Raw genomic sequence first — 21,712 nt, forward strand, 5'->3', positions numbered from 1 at the left:
TAGGATTGTCCCAATGAAAATAAATCGCTATCAAAATACCGATAATTAAAAAACAAATATGGGCTCTACGTGTTAAGAGGAAATTTATCTAAGTACAATCCATCCAAATAAAAAATTATTAACAAATACCACCAAAAATGTATGTTTTGTTAAAAGTTCAATGCACAGATTCTTTCTAATAAGATATCTTTGGATAAAAGATAAGATATGAAGTTAAATGATTAAAATGCAATAAAAATTCATTTTAATTATATTTATTACATTAGACTCTATTAAATTCGCAAATTAGAAGATAACTGTCCCTGGCCCAATTAAAGTTTTTGAGAATTTTGATTCCAAAGGTTTTATAAAATGTTATATAGTTGTTTTCATTAACAAAATAAAGCGCCATAAACAAAACGAAATATTCAAATATAATTAGAAAATTAGCAATTAAACTTAGTTTTGATAAATTAAGAAAAGAAAACTGAAAATACAGCAAATTACACATAAAATGTGCAAATTTCAAATGTTCAATCGATTCAAAACAAATGTCATGAAACGCATCCATTGCCGGACTTGACGCGTGTTCAATATATATTGTACAAATACATGTAGACGTTTGTTTCTGGTACACACACATATCATCATCTGATTGGTGTTCTCTCTCTTTTGCTCCGAAATCACATTTGCCATTTCAATTTGGATTCGGTGCGGTGAACTAAATATAAAGCAATTGAGAACGGATTTTCATTTGGGCGAATAGAAACGACGACAACAAATCGAGCAACAAAAAAGATAATATTGTTTTGATAGTGGTCGATGCATTGTCGTGTGTTGATGTTTAGCAATCAAAACAATACTCGAATTCAAAACATTTTGCGATCAAAATTGCATGACGACTACCAAGATTTCATCATTTCGAAAGTCATCGACACACCAAAACAACAACAACAACAACAACAGTAACAAAAATACAATAAGCAACAGCAACCGTAACCAGAGAAAAGAGAAAGAAACAGCGAAACGACACCAAGGTGCAGTAATAAAAAGAATTTAAAGATATCGTCATCGCGTCATACATTTTTTTGTTTTCGATTGGTGCTTGTCATTCGCCAGAATAGCACAATCAGACGCCGCCGAAAAAAGTAATTATGAGATAAATTCATTACCAATATGATAAACGCGTCTTTGGCTTTCATTTGACCCAGTGCATAGTCGAATTTTGTATTTGCATTCCGAACCGTAATCATTTTATACGCGCGACGGTGTTTGAGTGTTTGAACCTATATACATATATAGATGTACAATTGTACATATTGCGGTTGTTCATTAGAACCCTGATGTCATGTCGTTGTACAAACAAAGTGCATGAAAATAATTGTGTGAAAGATTTTCAATTTTCTAGTTTGTCATTGCCGTTCTGCCGATGTGCATACATTCTACATATGTTTAAAGTGAAAAATTGCGATGACATTATATCAATGATTTAAACAGATATTTGCAACACAAAATTGGAAACATTGAACGCGCGCGTATTTCATTTCCACGCCGCAATTACATTAAATTGTGAAAATTTATGGTGAATTTATCGCTCATTGCAACAGAATTACTTCGGAATTTGCATTTTCTGCATAAATTGGTTTCAGGTTTTTTTCTCTTGCCATTCTTTCTTTAAATGTCGTTTTCAATAAATAGCTGAATGTTCAATCAATAAAAGTAAACAACATGTTGGAGCGAACAACAACAACAACAACAAAAAAAGAAAAACACAATTGCCATAATAAAAATGCCGTTAAAGCGAACCAATTGAAGAGTGAACGAACGGTAGTGTCAAAATTGAAGTGTCATTCTGGACACCCTTTTTGATGTAGAATAGGGAAAAAAAAGAGTCGACATTCATTGTGATTGGATGGAGCCAAAGAGCAATTGAAATTCGAATGTCATGTTTTTTTCCTCAAGTGAATTTATCTTGGTTTGATTTTTTAGGACCCGTTATGGATACAAATGTTACGGCAAGTACAAGTATTTGGCAGAATCATTGTAATGGAAGTCCATCGTCACAATCAACATCAGTACAACAAGCAACCGATATGGAACCAATTCCACGCAAAAAAACCTGGTCAGAATTAAAAGAGTCGGTCACCGAATTGCGAAAACAATTATCAAGACTATCCACGATGGTGCCGATGAACATACAATTTCGTAAATTGAGCGATGGACGTGTACGGATTTATTTTCTGGGTGCACCGCCCAACGGATGGGAAACGACATTACTTTGCACTGACATTACGCCCAATATGTTGTCATCAGAATCAAACGATGATTTACACAATCTGAGGTACTTACGAATGGTATATTTTATGGATTTATTTACTTATTTCTTATTATTCATTTTCTTTCAATAGATTACATTGGCAATTATTGCTCGAGCCATCAATTCCCAATTTGGCATCGAATAATTCGTGTGTTAGAGCTTTTCAATTGTTATTGGAACGAAAACGACTGTCAACATTTGGAATAACATCATATGAACTGCATAAAAAAAGTGGTCGCATGATTTTTCCCGCATCCAGCTCTCTATTCCAATGCCTTGACACCGGCTACAATGTAAATATTACGAATTTCCGTACCGCTTTCAAGTAATTTCATTCCGTTGTTTTAAATTAATGTGATTCGATTATTTGATTTTTATATTGACAGTCGAGTCCCTTGTATCCATCGGAGTTAGTGCAATTACGTGGCGCTCTCGATCCACAAATTTGTCCAGATAATTCAGAAGTCGTGGCATACATTTCATCGGGTGATATTTGGGTAAATAAAAAATATACTTTGCCATTTTATTCAACAAAATGTTCCATTTCATTTTGATTGTCGCGCAGGTAATAAACATGGTTAGCGGACACAATATACGTTTAACAAATGCACACGATGAAAATAAATCGTTCAGTGATAATCCTCTCAGTGCTGGTGTTCCATCGTATGTAATGCAAGAGGAATTCAGTCGATATCAAGGTTTTTGGTGGCAACCGAATAGCGATGGTAATTTCCAACACCCCCCAGAATAATTGCACATTATTAAGAAAATATTTTCTTTACTCATTTTCACACAGATGGTATATTTCGAATTCTGTACGAAGAGGTTGACGAAAGTGATGTGCTGTTGTTCAAGTTTCCATCATCACAACCGGTTGGCATTGATTATGAAGAGTATCGGTTTCCCCGTGCAGGTTCACCAAATGCCAAATCAAAATTGAAATTAGTTCAATTCGAACTGTCGGAAACGCTTCAAATCGAAAATGTTTGCATAAAAGACCTACAACATCCGCTCACCTATCATATACCTTGGTTGGAATACATTGTACGCGTTGGTTGGATGCCAGATTCACAGCATATATGGGCACAATTGTTAAATCGTCAACAGAATCGTTTGGATTTAATTGTGATACCGTTGAAAAATTTCTCCGATGTTTGCAACAGCAACAGTAATAGCACAGAAACAACATCACCGAATGGTTCGGCCATCGTGGAGCATAGCTGGCAATCCAGCCTAACCAAACAATCGGCACCGATTCAAGTAATTTGGTCACAAGTAGCAAGTACCTGGATAAATGTTAACGACATACTCGAATTCATTGAAGTAACTGACACACAAGTCACATTTATTTGGGCATCGGAAGAAACTGGCTTCAGACATTTGTATTTGGTGACATCACTTTTACAACAGCAGCAGCAGCAGTCAGAATCGAATCAATCCAAAAATGGAATGGTGAACAGCGGTGACAATATGAAACAAGCGCTATGGGAACCATGTATTATTTCGAAAGTAGCGCTCACCTCAGGCGAATGGGAAGTGTTGGGTCGCAATTTATGGTACGATCGTAAAAAGAAATTAGTGTATTTTTTAGGTTTACGTGAAACACCGTTGGAGAAACATTTGTATGTGGTTAGCCTATCACAACCGAATCATATTCGTTTGCTTACGAAACCAGGAAATTCGTATGCAGTTGAATTCAACGATGAGTGCAACATTATTGTGCAAACATATTGCAATATTCATCAATTGCCCACGTGTGGTGTATTTGAAGTTTGTGATACAAATGATATGCAAGGCGAAATCGTTGAAAACATTGAACTACGATTACTTGGATACCTATTTGAGGGTGGCATTCCAAGTACGGTACAATTACAGAAATTCAGTCCATCCATTTATAGTCGACAATTACAGTCAGGCGAACAAATATATGCAATGGTATTTAAACCACACAACTATAAACCGGGTCAACGATATCCAACCGTCGTAAACGTATACGGGGGACCAGAAGTCCAAACGGTTAACAATACATTTAAGGTAGATTCATCATTGTTTTCAATACGTTTTTTATGATACAAATGTGTCATTTTTGTAAGAATAAGCATTGTTAACGATGAATAATTTTTTATCACATTTATAATCTTTATTACTCTCAGGGAATGCGTCAGTTGAGAATGCACATGTTGGCCGCACAAGGTTATTGCGTTGTTTGCATCGATTCAAGAGGATCGAGGCATCGGGGAGTTGAATTTGAATCTCATTTATGGCGACGCATGGGCTCTGTTGAACTAGCAGATCAAGTTGAAATACTGACACGTTTGGTGAATGACTTGGGATACATTGATATTGACCGTGTGGCTATACATGGTTGGTCATACGGAGGTTATCTAAGTTTGATGGGATTAATTCAGTATCCATCCATTTTCAAATTGGCCATTGCCGGAGCGCCAGTGACCAACTGGGAATTGTATGACACGGGTAAATACGGCAAATGCAAATTTAACCACATTTATCATGAATATCATGACCATTGCTTTTCATTGGAAAACAGGCTACACTGAACGCTACATGGATTTGCCAGAACATAACAAAGAGGGCTATGCAAACGGTTCGGTATTGAGCTATATTAATCAATTTCCAGACGAGTAAGTGGAACAACAAATGTATAAATGAACGACAGTAAATCTTTATAGTCATTTTTATTACGTACTGAGTAGCGAAAAAGAACATGAACTCAAAAATTATTTTATATTCAACGACTGTAAAGGTTTACTCGAATGTCTACTTTTTTCATAAATTAATTTATCCTCGATAACGAATTCGACAAAAAAAAACCTCTTTTTTAATGATAAATTTAAAAATGTCTCCATTACAGCGATAATCGACTGTTGATCATTCATGGTTTAATCGATGAAAATGTACATTTCTATCACACATCTGAGCTTATCAATCTCCTCATCAAAGCCAATAAACCGTATCAACTGCAAGTTTATCCACGTGAACGGCACTCGCTGCGTAATTTGGAAGCGAGCAAACACTATGAGACGACATTACTTTCGTTTCTGCAAAATAATTTATAAATCCATTTATATATCTTTTCACACTAATCAGCGCCTTATTTACACGTTATGTGCTATCGTTTTACCCTTTATATATATTGCCTTCGTTCTATAGACATGCATACGAGATTTAAATACAGCTCAATCATTTTATTTTAAACTAAGTTCACAATAATCGCTAATATTTTCTCAAATTATTTCACTTTTAAAATTCGAACATCATCTTCATTTAACGTTAAAATAACTTCCTTTAGTTTAGATATTAAATATTCGTAAAAAAAGCAATACTGTGCAAAAATGACACAAATGTTGATAAGAATTTTTTTTCTTTTTAAACTTTTTCTGTGAGTTGATTTTGTTCGCGTCTTTAAAAAAAATCTCGATTGTTGACCTGAGGTGTAGTGTGTTAGATTTTTTCAGCCCAATAAGTAAGATAAATAACATGTATTGAAAGAATAAAATATAAAAAAAATATTAGGGAATAGCTTTTTGAAAAATTGAAGCGGGATTGTTCTTTTTTTCAATTAAAAAGAAGTATGATGAAGACAGTAATTATTTATTGAAGAAAACAAATAAAACGATTTGATCGGAGAGTCCAAAGTTCACATATACTACAAACCATGTATTCAATATATTTCGGAACAAATACAATAAACTCCATTTCTATATTTTGCGTTTGAGAGAAATTTTTTGTAAATATTATTTGAAATAAAAAGAAAGAGAAAAAAAAACAAAAATGATAAATAAATTTGAGATGGAATCAAAAGTATTCGATTTTATTATTTTAAAAATTCATATAACATCAATTTTTGTTTTATTTAATTAATAGCTCGTATGGATAATAATACATTTGTCAAGCACTGTTTTTTTGCACGTACACAACTATACTATATGTTAAAATATTATGAAGGGAAATCTCTGATTTGCATTTTGTACAATGTGATGATTATTATATATGTTACATTTTTTATTTGGTTCTTCATCTTATTCTTTCGAAAAATTGGACGCTAAATAATATACAACGAGATTTGTATTGGTATTATGTGGTTGCCATTTCATTTTCTCGCTCGGCTGAATAACGAATGACAATTTTACACACACGCACACAAACCAAACAAACGGACGTTTTATGTGATCATATACAATTCGGATGTGACACAATTATTTTGGTGCATTGGTTCGATGTAACAATTGCCACGACCTTTCTTTTGCACCGCATCATCTTCAATCGGTCGCTCTTTGATTGTGCTTGTATCAAGTTCAACTTTTTGTTGTTCGATTTGTTGTTGCTTTTTCGGATTTGTTTTAATCAACGGTTTTGGCATTGGCGCACCATCAGTATCTAATGAAAAAACGAAAATAAATAAGAAAAAAAAATCAGTATACATATTGAACAAGAGAGAGTTTTCGTTAAAATATAAATTCAAACGAAGCCGACCGGCTTAAGGCCATTCATTTTTTACTTTCGATTGTAGCGCACCAATAAAAAGGGTGCTTCTTCAAAAATGCTCCAATTAAAAATGCATGTACCGTAAACTAAATTCGAAGTTTTTTTGTAAAACTTTAAACGATCCAGAAAAATGTAGGTGCTCCTATTCTGTAAAAGCCTAAGCAAGAAGCCTTCGACTATCATTTAAAAATTGGCCAAAATTAATCAGTCTACAAAATTATGGCGATGGAATGCAATAAATGAATAAGTAAATTTTCAATGAATTTTCAACGATTGGTGCGTTGTAAATATATGGGCTATTAATAGAAATAAGTCGAGTGCTTAAAGAAAGCAGATCTATCGTAAAAACGACATTAGACAATTTTATTGCTACAAAATTACTTTCTACTCGTACTATTTCGATTGCATCGAACTATCATAAAATTGTATATACATTGTACAAAAAGTCATCCATTCCATTTGAATGAAACTATTTTCGGGTTTGCCATAAAAAAAAACATTTGCCTAAACTATCAATGTGGCCATAAAATTGTAGTTGGCTTCGTTTTTTATTATCTAATAAAATAATGATCGAAGTAAATCAACACTTACTTAGTAATTCTTCGAAATAAATGCATTGCAAATCGAATGGATTTGTAATTTTATCTTTTTTTGCCTCTTCCAATACAACTCGGCCGTTGTCATCATTCCGAATATCGATGATTGTGTGCATCAATCGTGATGATAACTCTTCCGCTTCTGAAAATAGAAAATAAAATATATGGTTTAGTAATCGATTTGATGTTGAAATTAAATTTGTCACTGTCAAGAGTCAAATGCAATCAGTAAATGTGTAACAAATCGTTTTCCTAATTTCAAGCGATACAATTCATTTGTCATGTCTGGAGTGTGAAGGAATGGATTTTGGCGCGCAAACTGAATGCACACATTTTTTGATTTAGCCGAAAAATGATTAAATTACATGCATGCATTGAAAGCATCACATGGAGAGAGAGAGAGAGAGAGAGAGAGAGTCATCAGAGGCCGACCCAAATGAAAAACAAAAACAAAAGTATCATATTAAAATTTAGTACGCTTAAGCGATTTTCCATTTTGTTCTCGGTCATCATTATCTACTGTTGCACATGAAGATGATTTAGGAGTGCTCCTTTTCTTCTTTTTCAACCTCTCTCTTCTTCTTCTTCTTCTTCTTTTTCTGTGTCTCTTATTTTTGCATCCTAACTGACGTTATTTTTAGGAGTTTCATGTGTATTTTTACAATGTTTGCCTGCTGTTATGAATTGTCGTTTGCCTGCGTTCGGTGTTTAGGGATTCTGTTTTCCATCGATTTTCTTCTCTTTTCATTTACATTTTTCATTCTTTCTCATTGCGAAAAAAAACCCGCTCAGTTCAGAATGATTTTAAAAATATACCATGTCAAATATTGTAAATAGCAGAGAAGCGATGCAAGTTTTTCCAAACCGAATGAAAAAAAAAAAAAAAAACAGGGAGAAGAGCAACAACGACAAGTCGTTTGCAAACAGTTGGATACATAAGTCAAGTGCCATGTCTGCCATATCTGCGTTCGCCATACATTTGGATTCGTTCACATTTATGAGGACATATGTGCAACATCAACAGATGCACACACCACACAATCGTTTATAAACATTGCATGCGGAAAATCACGTATGTATAATAAGATGCATACGAAATAAACTGGCCATTTTATGCGACAACGGCACAATTTGCAAACGTAATGCCTTTTTTTTACTTCGCTCGAAAGTTATTCAGCTCACGATCGTTTTGAAAATGATTCTATTTTTAAGGAAAACAAGACAAGCATAAATCACGTGCAAATCGTATATACCTTTTAAAAGGTCAAATTTGAAAGTAATTTTTTCTACAATATAGTACGATATAGTGACATTTTTTTTTTTTTTCAAAGAATTAACATCGAATCCTAATGAATTGGTTTTTTCATTCAATGATTTTAAACCAATTTAAAGATGGCTATTGTGTTTAAACGACAGATAATATTTTGATAGTATTCCCCTATATTGAACGGGAGTCAAATCAATCTGTCGAATGGCTTCAATAAAGACATCGAATGAAGTACATAATGAATAATCAGTTTTATAGCCGCAGCGAATGTCATTTCAGTATTATGACTTTGTCTTTGGTGCATTTGATCATGGTGAAAAACAAGTCAATGAAACATAATCTTGGCCACGTTGACCCGAAACTGTGCAGAGTGATGCGTATTTCATCTTTTTTTGTTCGTTTCTCGATCTCTACATTTCATTTGATTAAGATGATGGTACTTCATATCGTTTTTATTATTTTATTTTTTACTTTCCTGAAATGCGAACAAAGAACTTTGTTCAAACAATGTGATGCTTGTTGTGCCTAATTCATGCGATTCAATCTTGTAAACGAAGATCGACTTTATTTTATCAATTTAATAAACTTACAAGTGTCTGTGATTTTTTTTCTTCGGTGAATGCGATTTCAACATATACTAATTTATTGTACTACACCATGGAACGATGCATACAACATTGACCGATTCGAATTGAAAGAGAAAAAAAACTGTAGAGATGTGTATGAAACACACATAAATCATTCAATCGTCTTCAGTTCAACTCAACGCTTAAGTGGATAATCGCGTACAATAACATAAAAATGACTCAAGAACCATGCCGGGCGACACAAGGATAAAGAGAGAAAGACGAAAAGGCAGACATTGAGAAAGAGAGAGTAAAAAAAGAATCTCCCATAGCAGAAAAAAAATTATTGAAGAGGCAAACATGGATTTTATGCTGTTAATGTCATAACAAGCCGTACATTTTTGCCTGTATCGTTCATCTTTATAGAATGGCCGCGTAATCACAAGTCAACGGGGTAAAAACAAAACAACTTGCTTCTAAAGCAAATCAATGAAAAAAAAACATCAGTCAGTTCAGCGGTCCTTTGTGAAACTCCCATTTTAAATAAGATATTTTGTTTTAAAACGAAGCCGTTGCTTGCAAATGATTCCGTTAGCAAAAGAGATAACGATGAACACGCCTCAATTTTTTGTGTTCATCTCTCTTTAGTGAAAATTAGCGAGATTTTGTTGGAAATATCAAAGAGCGTTCCGTTATCGCTCATCGAACAAAATAACAACAACGTCCGAAACGAAAAATCAAAACCCGCGCTGAAGCAATAATGATGCGCAGCAATTTATGACAGATTTATCATGTTGGGTTAGCCTTGTTCTCACATATGTATATGGAATTTTGATGTTTATGAACGAAAATTGGCTTCATTAAGCCATTCACTCGGCATGACCCCATGCGAATTCAGAGATACTTCACAATCGAATGTGTTTCGAGTTTAACATAAAAATCACCGAATTCCCAAGAACAAAAATATCCTAATGATAATCTGATGATCGTCGTTTTGTGCAGGAGAAGAAAAAAACGAGACACATGTTTGCCACTTTGCCGAAATACCATCATTTAATTAATGAATATGCCCAGTTTCGGTGTTAGCATTCTGAGAACATTTTTCATTTCATTTTTTCCAAAACGGTTGACAAACTTGATAATCATTAACGGTTCGTTGCCTTTAGGCTCTGCGATGAAAATAAAACTAAAGGATATCATATGGATTTGGTTTCGGTAAAGAGAGAAAATAAATACCTCTTCATTAGTTAAATTTCTCTCTCTATCTCCGTTTTAATGGAGAACGAGAGATGTTTTCAATTATGACTGTATTATGAAATGGGAGGTGATCGTTAGTTAAAATGAATGCTTAATATATATTGGTGGTATACGTGGTAAAATGTTGTATTTCCAAAGTATATTTAATGTAAAACAAGTGGGTGCATATTCTCTCAATTGGTGATCATTGACAACGTTATCGATCCGTACATGCTATGCCAACGAAGGAAATGTGATTCACATAAATTATCAATTTCACTTGAAAATTTGTGTGTTCCAACACAACTAGGCCACTTTAAATGTAATTTAAGTTCGTTACTCGTTTGAAACGGTTACATTTTTTTCCTGTAGAATTAATTCAATTATGTTCATTAGATTAAAAAAAATACCAACAGAACCAACAAAGTACGATAAAATATAATTGGAATATACCCTTGAGACTTTTTTCTGGGATTTTTTTTTATTTATGTACGTTGGTTATTTAGGGTTTTATTCAGAACAAAAAACTATTCCTTGCCAATAGATTTCTTATTTCGAAGTCAGAAAAAAATACGTTTAAAAATGCGCAGTTCAGACAAAATTCATCGAAATATGTTCAACAGATTCGATCAATTCTTGTAGCCAGTCGAATTTTACGATGGCGACTAAGTAGTACCATTACCACTGTTAAAGTTAGTTAGTTTTTAGAAGAAAAAAAAAACACCATAAATGAAAACAAAGGATCAGAGAAGAACAAAACATGCACTTGTTATACGAACAGTGTCGTTACTTTGTTTAAAATATGGTTAAACGAGCGCATATGGCAAATTCAGTGCAGTAAGAAGCATGCGACACCAGATTGGGATAAAGTTCAATTTTTTTTTTTTCATTCTAAAAAAGGTCTCTTCTCGAGAGTAATCGCATATAAAATGACTGTGCAGCACACTTTCTCTGTCCGAAATGAATGGCTTTTAAATCGACGCCAACGAGAGAATGAATAACAACAGCAGCATTCTCGCTGAAAGAATTATGCATTCATATTTACATGAACAGTTCATAAACGAAATTTATGACTTCAGTCTCACTTTGAAATTTGTTCTTTGTTTTCATTTTCGTTCTCCATTACAAACAAACATTAAGAAACAAATAGCCCCGAATATTAATTCAAGTTGACGAGTTCAAATAAATACAATAATTGACTTGGGTTAAATCATAACAACCGTAAAAATTCGCTTAAAATTTTGTTTGATTTCATTTTTATTAACCGGGTTAATTATATCAAAACAGTAGAAACTTCAAACGGCTGGAAAATGGATAAAAATAGAATAATTCGTTTGAAAAATTACCGTGGCACATGAAACAAGTAAGATGATAACGATCAAAGGGATCGCAGTTGAGTTAAAGCTCAAAAGGGTGTTGATTAAAAATGAGCTTCATTTAAATACACATTTGTTGTTTTTTTTCCTCATTTTCCGTTCTAAATCGGTCTATTCTGAGCATTTTGAGCGTTGTGCCATTCAAATTTAGGAGACGTGTGGTAAAAGATCCAACATAAAAATGTAACATTTTATGTAAATATGTTGAGTGAAATGTAAAGCGATCAATGCTTTTGAAATCGACAATTTTCTGTCTTTAAAACAAATTATAATTGTTATTTTGTCGTGTATTTAAGATAAAAAATGTGTTTTTCGTTAGAATTTCGTGAAGTAGAAAAAGTAACGATGTGTCGAGGCTCGAGGGGGAGAAAGCAATCGATTGTAAATGTCCAACGATGTTAAAACAAAAAAAAAGTGAATTCATAATAATAATCAAACACATGCTATACAAAAATGTTGTTTTTTTATTTCGTTTCACTTCAAAAATCCAACATCTGTAATGCACTCTTCTTACGATTATGACACAACCCAATACTACCCAAAAAAAAAAACATTCAAAAGAAGGAAAAAAAAATTGAACGCGGAACGCGATTCTCGCCTCCAACATTTTAGTAATAATGACGTCGTGCATTGACATCGCTCAAATTTACGAGTTTCTTTTCATTTTTGAACATCTATGAAACGTGTACGGTTTTGTTTTTATTTCATCTCTTTCAACGTACGACATACAATGTTTTAATTTTCTGTTATATTTTCTCTCTTTCTTTTGCCTACTAAAAGTGTGTGCACACCGCGGAATGAATTTGTTTTTCGCACGATTTGATTCGTCTGTCTGTGGTGGAGCATGCATTTAGTCGTGTGTCGAAGCGATGATAATAACTGTCATTTCAGAATGAAACACAGACGACATTTTTAGAGCATTTTCATTTTGTTCGTTTCTCGTGTCGATTCGGATATGTCGTGTTGGTGTTGCGATTACTGTTGCGCAAGCCACTAAAAACAACATGCAGTCGAACGAATCTTTTTTCGCTTATTTTTATATGCACACGCACTCAATATAACCGTATTAATTTGTAAGTCGCGCTCTTAATCACAACCGAGCGAGCCTCTCTTTTCACACACAAAAATCGTGTTAAATTTGTTTTTTTGTCGTTTCGAATTTATTTCGAAGCACATTTCTTGTCTACTGAAAATTGTTTTCACACACCATTTTAAGACAATAAATTTGTTCGGCCACATTGTTTGAATACCTGATTTATTTCGGAGAGTCTACTAGCGAGTGTGGAATGTTAAAGACAAACAAAAAAATGCACTTGGTTTTAGTGATGGATTTAAAGAAGAATTCTGGCGCTTACTTCATCGAATACAATGGGCCGAAAATCGGATTTCGTGGATTCTTTTATAGAATATTAATCACTTGTTTTAAACATAAAAAATATAAAACCATTTAAATTATGATTCTAATAGCTAATCAAAATGTTATAAAAGGAAGAAGACCTGTTTGAAGGGCCATGAGCTTCTTTTTAATGGTTTTTTTATCTATCGTTTTGAATATTCAATTTGGATAATGTACACTTGAACATTTGACTTGATTGTGAGAATTCGATGCGATGAGAAACATCGTCAGACGAACGTTTTTAATTTTTCGATTTTTAAATGAACTTCCGCAATTAAAAAAAATCAACTCTTGTCTTACCTGCATTATATCTTCGTTCCATTTGTTCGAGCTTTTTCCAGTAATGTGAATGTTGCCAGTAAATGCATGCGGCAACAATAAAAAAGAGTAAACACATCAAACCAGCCAAAGCAAGTGATAGTGATTGCCAGTCCCACATTAACATTGCGGCAGTTGATTTTTCAATGACTCCCAAGTGCTGACGATTTTCAATCTGATGACAAATATGCAATACATAAATTATTTGTTCACTTGATCGCTTTCACTGTGTGTCGTATCTTAAATCGACCGGAAAAGGAATTGAAAAACTTGAGAATGGAAAAACTTACTTGTTTATGGTGAGCAGCAGAGGCAGCCGCTGTTAGCCAGTCCAGTTCCAAATCGACGTCTTTAAGTGTACCACAAAATGTGTCCGAATATTTTTGACAGGGTCTCAATACAATCGATTGGCTTGCGTCACAAACTGTGCACGGTATGCATTCACCAATTTGATCTTGCCACCAATGGTGTTCGTCGCAAAATGCATCGATCAACTGAATGCTCATCAATAGGATTAGTAAATAAATAAGAAATTTGTTGTTTGCACTTGACAACGACGATGGCGACAATAACAGCAACTCAGACATCGATCGACTGTACATAATCTGTATTCGGAACCAAACGAAAGAGGAAATAAAGAAAGATATAAAAAACCAAGCACACACACACACCGAGAATTTATTAATGTTTGTATTTGCAAAGTATTGCGTATTTTAACAGCAAAATGACATGCGATGATTTGTATACATCAAAACATTTCAAACCTTTTGTTTGCGTTTTACACAACTCATTATAATTGACAGTAAACAAAGAAAATCAATCGAAAAGGAATATTCAAAGAGAGAACGTCACTTGTCAACAGTGAACACAAAAAGAGAAAGAGAAAAATGAAAAGCTTAATTATAAAAACTTCCGATCATAATCAATCGAATTAAATGTCAACATGTTGCCCAACAGGCCATTTCAACATATGTATATTCAATTTTCAATTCGAATAACAAACAATTATCATCATATTGGCTTGCATAGAATTGTAAGCATTTGTTTTTGTACGCGATAGCTGTACAACTTAAAAGGTACACTGGAGAAGTGGCCGATGGCTTCATTCAGTTTTTTTTTAGCATTTGTCAATGTATCGTTCTTTTTTTCTTTATTTTAATCGATTTTCGTTTGATGATGCGTATAATTGTTTTTTCCGGTTTTGCCATTCAATGTTTCGCTCTTTGAATGGACAATTCCATAATTATCCATATGCACGCGTACACTCAAACCATTACTATAAGCCGAATAAGTGATAGAAAATGATTTCAGAACAATATTTAAATATGAATAATTCATGACGCAGGAAAAGTGCGTTCATTTTTTTGATAATAAAACACCAATTAAAAATCCATAGACAGTTTTAAACAATCAAATCGTTCTTAGATGGTTTTACCAGTGTAACCTGCCAAAGAGTTTGTTGAACCAACGGATAACATGCCATAAATGGATGCAGTGTGGGAAAATTCAATTCGATCGAAGAACCGTTAATGTTTTACTTCCGTATTTGAATGCATTTTTAATTTATTTTTTTTCGTTTGGACAGATTTACTATTTCGAAAACTTGTCCGTAATAGTTGTCCAAAGCATTGACGAGGTTGGAACAATCAATTAAAGAACGAATTTGATGGCTTTTTTTTGGAGAATATAATTGGGTATTCCAAATAGAAATATTTGGAAATATGAGAATACCCGCATTCATTTTAAAGGGACAAAAAATCATTAGTGAGAAGAAAAGAATCATTTTTTTCTGGTTATGAGATGTAAATCATCATTAGTGAAAAAAAAATGTGAAAAAGATGCGAAGAATCGGCATCGAATTACAATAGAGACATCGAGGGCTGTTGTAATTCACACCAAATCATGTAATTCCTGATATTTGAATCGCCTTGATGTTTGACGAAAGGAAAGAAGTTCTTTTTTTAACGAATTCACCGAAAAAAAGGGCTCCACCGGAATTAAATTCCACGAAAATCGACGCGGGATCTTTAAATCACCGAAATTCAAATTTGAATTGGTGACAGGATCGTGACAACTTATCAAACACAAAAATTACCACATCAAACAGGATTTAGATATTCGTATAAGAGTCTAACATCCCTTTTCTTCTTCTTCTTGATCGTTTTTCCTTCGTCAAACCGATCAAAAAGTACTCACCGATTCCAAATGTGAAATCCTCGGATTTGATTTTTATTCAAGACAAAAAAACAAGAAGAAAATAATCAATGCAAGGGAGATTGAATTGAAATGCGTGCGATGTGTCTCTGTTCACGTACACCTCGTATGCACAAAAAAAGCTGAAATAAATTATGCATTCAAATGATCTTCGTTGACGAGTAAAAGCCACGTAGAACAAATCGAATTAATTAAATATGCACGAGACAATACGTATTGAATTCCTTTGATGGAAGTTGGTAGTGTGTGAACATAACGTGCATTGCCAACTAAATCCAATCTACTCGTTACTATGTTCACTGTTGCGATTGTCCACTCTCTCTCCCTCACCATTTTTTTTTCTTTTCTTTCAATGAGGTTCTTAATTTCTCAATCCGGAAAATATTTTGTTTCGACAATATTCACGGCAACAGAAGCTTGTGTGGGTTGCTCTAAGCACTGAATTCCGACTCTAATCGTGCAAACGACACAAAAGAATGAATTGAAGCATTTTTATTGAGATCAAAGATGCAATAAAGTGAGTCAAGTGCATTTCAAATGGATACTACGTATGGAGTTTTGTTTTTCTAAAATCATACTTTCGAATGGAAAAGCAATTTTTCTCTTTCACATCCAGTTCTTTTTATGAATAAAGTGGATTATAAATAGAAATTTAGCAAATTGATTACATTAAGCAAATGGTGAGCCCATTCAAATTAATTTTCGATGCGAAAAATGAGAACATCAACCGAGTAACTTCAATGCCATGGCAAACAAGCAAATTAAACTCGATCTTAAAATGAAAAACTCCTTTTCATTATTTCATATTCGCCTTCGTTTTATTTTTTTCGCAACGACTGTAGTTGGCTGAATGGCTATATATTTCATGCCGCCAAAATGGGGCCGTAAATTTGGCTTTAATAATGCGTAACCTTCGGCTGCTTCGACGAAATACAAAGGCCTTCATTGTAAATTCACAAAAACGAATTTAAATCGAACGATTCACTTTGGGAATAAATTAAAGCATTTGAAATGAAAAGAATTGTTTTGTCGCCTGATTCGATACACTCTAAATTGGATAATGAAGCGTCATGATGTTTGGGCAAGCGTTTTGAGTCGAATGCGCTTCAAGTCGCCGCATAGTTTTATGTGTTTGTTTTGTATGGCGTTTTCTTCGAAACGGGAGTGATTTTTTTTTAAACAAAAACTTATGATTGGCGCGCGAAATATAAAAATGCGGCGTATCACTTTTGAAAGACGTTTATGAGATCATATCTTGTTTAGTTTGTGTGTTTTTTTTATCTGTTCCAGCATTTCGTTCGCCCCAAAACATTGTTTATGCATTATGAAACTTATGTAATGCCTAACTCAATGCTGATTTTCAAGTCAGACAGAGAGATGACGCCGCACGTCCACTTTTTTCGGATCTTGAAATTGTCTGTTTATGAAAAAAAGGCGGAAAATCACTAAGCGATGAAAGTGTAAAGACCTTTTTCTGGCAAAATCCGCAGATGTTTGCAATATTGTCATAAAACATATATCCTTAACAAAACACTGAAGAAGCCAACTGTTGAACTATCATATACACATTGAGGAGGCTTCTTTGAATGGAATATACAACAAATGACCGTTTATGTCTTGATAACCCAAAAAAAGAGAGAATCAGTTTGGCATGTAAATAGCAACCAGTTTCAATCAGTTCTAAATGCGTTGTGCAACAACAATCGTGCATTCCAAAGCATACTACCGAACAGCTACTGACTGAAATTTTTTCGCCTTTGTTGATACGCAAAAATGCGATTATATTTCAAATTCAAGTCATATTTTAAGATCCAATATTGGTTGTTGTTGCAATGAGGCCATTTCATATGTTGCTATATATATTTCTTTTTCAGACGCTAATTTTTAAAATCAAATCGCAAATAGCTTGAGCACAATTTCAATTCGAAACACGTATCGATTTATTGATACAAAATTTAAAATGAAATTCAGCATGGAACATATCACCCACACGTTTGACTATTTCATTTTCAACGATCCAAATCCATCCATTGCGCGCAACACACACATGATAGACATAAATTATAACGACCACTTGAATTGCTTTTTTCCATCCTTCATAAAATAAAAACACGATTGTATTGTTTATTTGACATTGTTTATCAGATCCTTCTGTTTCACACCTTCGTAAAATTGTGCATTGCAATAAATGCCATACTGATTCCAGGTAGAGAAAGGTACTTTTTGGTAGATGTCTTATCTACTTTCTTCAAATTGATTGCAATCAATGCGGTTTCCAAATGCTACAGACTTTTCATAAATATTTACCAATAAATTGTCAATCGATGGTTTATTCCATAATTCGATGTGGGAGTGAATATAGTATCACGAATAAATGTTAGCTTAATATATCACAAAAAAGGACTGTAAATATTCACAAGAAGTGAAATCCCGTGTAAACAATATTTTTTCAGTACAAACAGATCGACGAAAAGGGAGGAGAAAAAAACTCACAGGGATCAGTGAAATCTAGTATTTTCTTGACTGAAGCAACAACAAAAAAAAAGTAGTTGCGTTTGTCTGACACAAACCAAATGCTATTTTCCAATGTGAGAAAATGTTTGACGTACGTGTAAAAGTTGGATCGTATTCACTCGGAAAACTTATGATAAACATAAATAAGTGCGAAAATAAACTCTTCGCAATTTCAAATATATATTCTTTATGCGAAACAAAACTCTCGTCGAATAGAATACGGCGAACAGCAGCCAATTGCCAAGAAAATTGCTTTTCAATGTTGTTCGATACTCAATCGAACCGATTTTCAACGAGAATAGAAAATTGAAAATGTTTTTCGTTGTTTTTTTTTTCTCTCAAAAGTTATTTTTAAACTCACCAGTTGCGAACTTTGATTTTTCAAGAAAAACTTTTTTTGTCTTCATAAATTTTCATTTTCAAACGCGAACGAATAAAGAAAACATTAGTTCAGCACATTTTGAACGATTTGATGAATGTTACGCTTTTTTTACGAGAAACAACGAACCATTTTGAATGAAAATTAAATTTTATGACAGCCATTTAAGACTAAATTATTATTGCGAAAAATGAATAATGCAGTGTGGTAACCTCTTGCCTCTTGCGATTTATTTTTTGTTTTGCATTTAGCCGAGGTGATTCGTTGTTTCTGTCGAAAAATGGATTTTCGTTCGAATTTTGTGTGAAATGTGATGGTTTCCTCGACATCGCAGTCTATCACACGTTTCGAGCATTTTTGTTACTTTTGTCTATACAAACCGAAAAATATAAACAAAAATCAGAAATCTGAATCTGATGTAGGTGGATCATGTTCGTGCGTCGAGAGAAATATAAACATACACACTATGCGCACATAGCATTAGCAAATGACAGCCCCGAATTTTCAACGAGCATTGCAATAACAAAATGTTGGAAAAATTGAGACACAAATATGAATCTAGCCAAAGGATGACGTATTTTTTTTTTCTTTGGTTGAACACCCGTCGTGCAGGTCATGAGGCTTTTGTAGATAAATTGGAGATTTTCTCTCTACCTCTCGGTTGTTCCTACATTTTCGTCGTTGTTATTGTTGTTGTTTGGGTTTCTTTTAGCTCGGAATTTATGATTATGATTTTATGATACGTTTTTATGACAAGCGTATGATATCACACATCATTTCAACTGATTTACAACATGCTGCTGTTTAATCTGCTGATTATTTAAAGAAATTTCAAATTCAAACACAAATCTAGCCTGTCTAATCTCTATAAAATTGTTGTTTTTTTTTACGATGGCAGAAGCAAATGAGAAAGAAATGTTATCTGAGTGAAAAAATCAAGAATAAAAAATCCTCTCTATATATATTTTTGGCAACATAAAACGAACATTGGTAGTCGAAACATATAAAAAACCGTATTTTATTTGATGTTTTGACAAAGCAGATGTGATCATTATTCAAATTGAGTGACCGCAAATGTGTTTGCTAAATGTTCGAATAAAATGTAAAATAGGGTAGCCAATTACACGTCGGTTGACTTTTTGCTATCAAACTATAAATTTAAGTAAATCGCTTGATTTATTTTGTGGTGCGTTGTTGCATTTGAAGTGCAGTTTCAACATTCATGCGTGAATTCACTCGTAACCTGTATTCATTGCGGGTAAAATGCAACTCAACGAGACCACAACAAGTCTCATCGCCCATATGCAGGAATATTGAGCACTAAAAACTAAAACGAATTAATGTTTCTCTATCATTTGTTTTACGATCACGTGCACAGTAGCATATAATCGGCTCATAGAAATGTTTTAAACCACAATCACGTTTCAAATATGTTGAAATGCTATTATTATGCGACCGCCAGCCAGCATATCAAATTCACCACAACAAACGAGAGATAGATTTTTGGATGGCATCGGAAGTTGTGGAATTGAATGTATAAATATAAAAAAAAAGAAAATGTATTCTCTTCGGTTGTGGCTCGTTTCTTGCTTGTGGTTGTCACAAAGGCAGAACATGTTTTACGACTTTTCCATTTCGTTAATTCGATTACGATAAAGACGAGTGTTGTCGACACTTTTTCTCATGCTTGCATCTGATTATCCCTTTTGATTGATTTAAAATTCGACGAAGAGGAAGAAGATTTGAAAGAAAGTCAAAAGAAAAACAAAAAACACAACGGATGTTACTTACCAATGATTTAACTTCTTCTACGGATATCGAGACAGTAGCTCAATGTTTATCAATTTTCGATCTAGGTTGAGGATCGCACGTGTGATCAATTCATTCTCCTGGATTCAGGTAAATACTCAAATTCACTCTGCACACAATTCGTATTTGTTTTCAATCAATTCACGCTCTTATCACATTTAAAGTCGTGAGCTCATTCTCTTATGGACAAATTAATGTTCATGTGATTTAAATGTTTTTAATTGTTTTACGATTGTTTCACTGTGATTTCTAATTAAGAGACGAAATAAAATGATTTAGCCTTCAGTTCGAATTTAAAAGCGTTGCTGCGTTGATGAGTTAATTCAAAATCCAGTTCAAATGTTGGAATTTATGGCGCACTTTAACCGACTTAAGCGATATCAATCTCACATTCATCAAAAAAAAAATTCCACTCGGACATAAAATGCACTTTACTTCTCTCCGTCCAAATGCGTATCTAATTTATTAATAGTTTCTCTTTTTTTCGTTAAGCCAAACGAGAAAATTCTTTAAAATGTCCGAATTCACTCTTGAAACTGTTAAAAAAAACACTTTTTTCTGTCCGTAAAATGTGAATCTAAACCTCCCGGCAAATGTACGGATAAAACACATGTATTTTTATAACACTCGGTGTGCCCAAAGAGGATGAAAAATTATCAAGCGTTGCAAATTTGTTGGGCAAAAAAAGCAGTGATCTAAACAATATCGTTACTAGTTTTCTGACACAAAAAAAACAAGACGAATAAACACTCATAAAAATTCGTTTTAAGCAGCACATATGCCACACGACCGCTCTCGCAGGATATCAAATCTCAACTGTTTACACATGCTTCTACTGTCGACAGTGTACACTGTTTGACTTGAGCTCTCAACGCATATTTTTCTTGTGTTGCGCTCTTCGTTCATTTATGCTTCGTTGCTTCGCTTGTGCGCGATCATCAACGAGCATGCGCTTCTAGTTCTATTCTATGTACGGAACGTAAACATGAATGAATTTATTGTTGTGGATGATCGTGTGCTCAACAGCAATGACTAGAGAGAAGAAAAAAACCATGATGTACGCGGAAATTACTATGATCTACGTACAAAATTGCGAATTGTAAAATTGACCAGTTCAATTATATCAATCTAAATCTTTCATCACTTGCATTGCGGCAACCAATGCAAGTCCATTTCGTCTTTTTTTGTTGTTTTTGGTTCGAGAACTTGATGAACAGTTTAAATTCCATTTGAGACAGA

The 21,712-nt window shown here is 33.7% G+C and overlaps 2 protein-coding genes across 5 annotated transcripts; one reads left to right on the forward strand and one right to left on the reverse strand.

The window, feature by feature from the left end:
- The first annotated feature begins 647 nt into the window (after window positions 1-647).
- Window positions 648-6,038, forward strand: LOC116339658 (dipeptidyl peptidase 9). Of its 4 annotated transcripts, none has more exons than XM_031765670.1 (9): window positions 648-1,016; window positions 1,969-2,320; window positions 2,388-2,589; window positions 2,683-2,793; window positions 2,862-3,021; window positions 3,093-4,330; window positions 4,450-4,771; window positions 4,845-4,938; window positions 5,169-6,038. In XM_031765670.1, exons 1-9 carry the CDS (start codon window positions 875-877, stop codon window positions 5,371-5,373), a joined length of 2,826 nt encoding a protein of 941 aa, XP_031621530.1. In that variant the 5' UTR covers window positions 648-874; the 3' UTR covers window positions 5,374-6,038. The 4 variants fall into 4 exon arrangements, with proteins under 4 accessions (XP_031621530.1, XP_031621533.1, XP_031621534.1 ...); XM_031765673.1 differs by having other exon boundaries at window positions 905-1,127; window positions 1,942-2,320; XM_031765674.1 differs by having other exon boundaries at window positions 905-1,127.
- A 106-nt stretch (window positions 6,039-6,144) lies between these two features.
- Window positions 6,145-21,320, reverse strand: LOC116339551 (tumor necrosis factor receptor superfamily member wengen). The gene is made up of 5 exons (XM_031765496.1): window positions 20,456-21,320; window positions 13,848-14,162; window positions 13,540-13,732; window positions 7,394-7,540; window positions 6,145-6,694 (listed from the first exon to the last, which is right to left on the reverse strand). The coding sequence occupies exons 2-5, from the start codon at window positions 14,157-14,159 to the stop codon at window positions 6,480-6,482; spliced, it is 867 nt and encodes a 288-aa protein (XP_031621356.1). The 5' UTR covers window positions 14,160-14,162; window positions 20,456-21,320; the 3' UTR covers window positions 6,145-6,479.
- Window positions 21,321-21,712: the final 392 nt, after the last annotated feature.

Source organism: Contarinia nasturtii, unplaced genomic scaffold, assembly GCF_009176525.2.
Source record: "Contarinia nasturtii isolate CC-2019 unplaced genomic scaffold, AAFC_CNas_1.1 Cnas_scaffold_533, whole genome shotgun sequence".
In the NCBI taxonomy this organism is placed as follows: Eukaryota; Metazoa; Arthropoda; class Insecta; order Diptera; family Cecidomyiidae; genus Contarinia; species Contarinia nasturtii.

What these genes read in the sequence shown, in the direction of transcription:
- LOC116339658 (XM_031765670.1), top strand. Translation starts at nt 875, where the DNA reads ATGACGACTACCAAGATTTCATCATTTCGAAAGTCATCGACACACCAA. An exon ending in TTTCATCGGGTGATATTTGG is followed by an intron (nt 2,794 to 2,861) that starts GTAAATAAAAAA and finishes ATTGTCGCGCAG; the next exon opens with GTAATAAACATGGTTAGCGG. An exon ending in CGGTTAACAATACATTTAAG is followed by an intron (nt 4,331 to 4,449) that starts GTAGATTCATCA and finishes TATTACTCTCAG; the next exon opens with GGAATGCGTCAGTTGAGAAT.
- LOC116339551 (XM_031765496.1), bottom strand. Translation starts at nt 14,159, where the DNA reads ATGTACAGTCGATCGATGTCTGAGTTGCTGTTATTGTCGCCATCGTCG. An exon ending in CTGCTGCTCACCATAAACAA is followed by an intron (nt 13,733 to 13,847) that starts GTAAGTTTTTCC and finishes ATTTGTCATCAG; the next exon opens with ATTGAAAATCGTCAGCACTT. An exon ending in GGAACGAAGATATAATGCAG is followed by an intron (nt 7,541 to 13,539) that starts GTAAGACAAGAG and finishes TTCTATTTTCAG; the next exon opens with AAGCGGAAGAGTTATCATCA.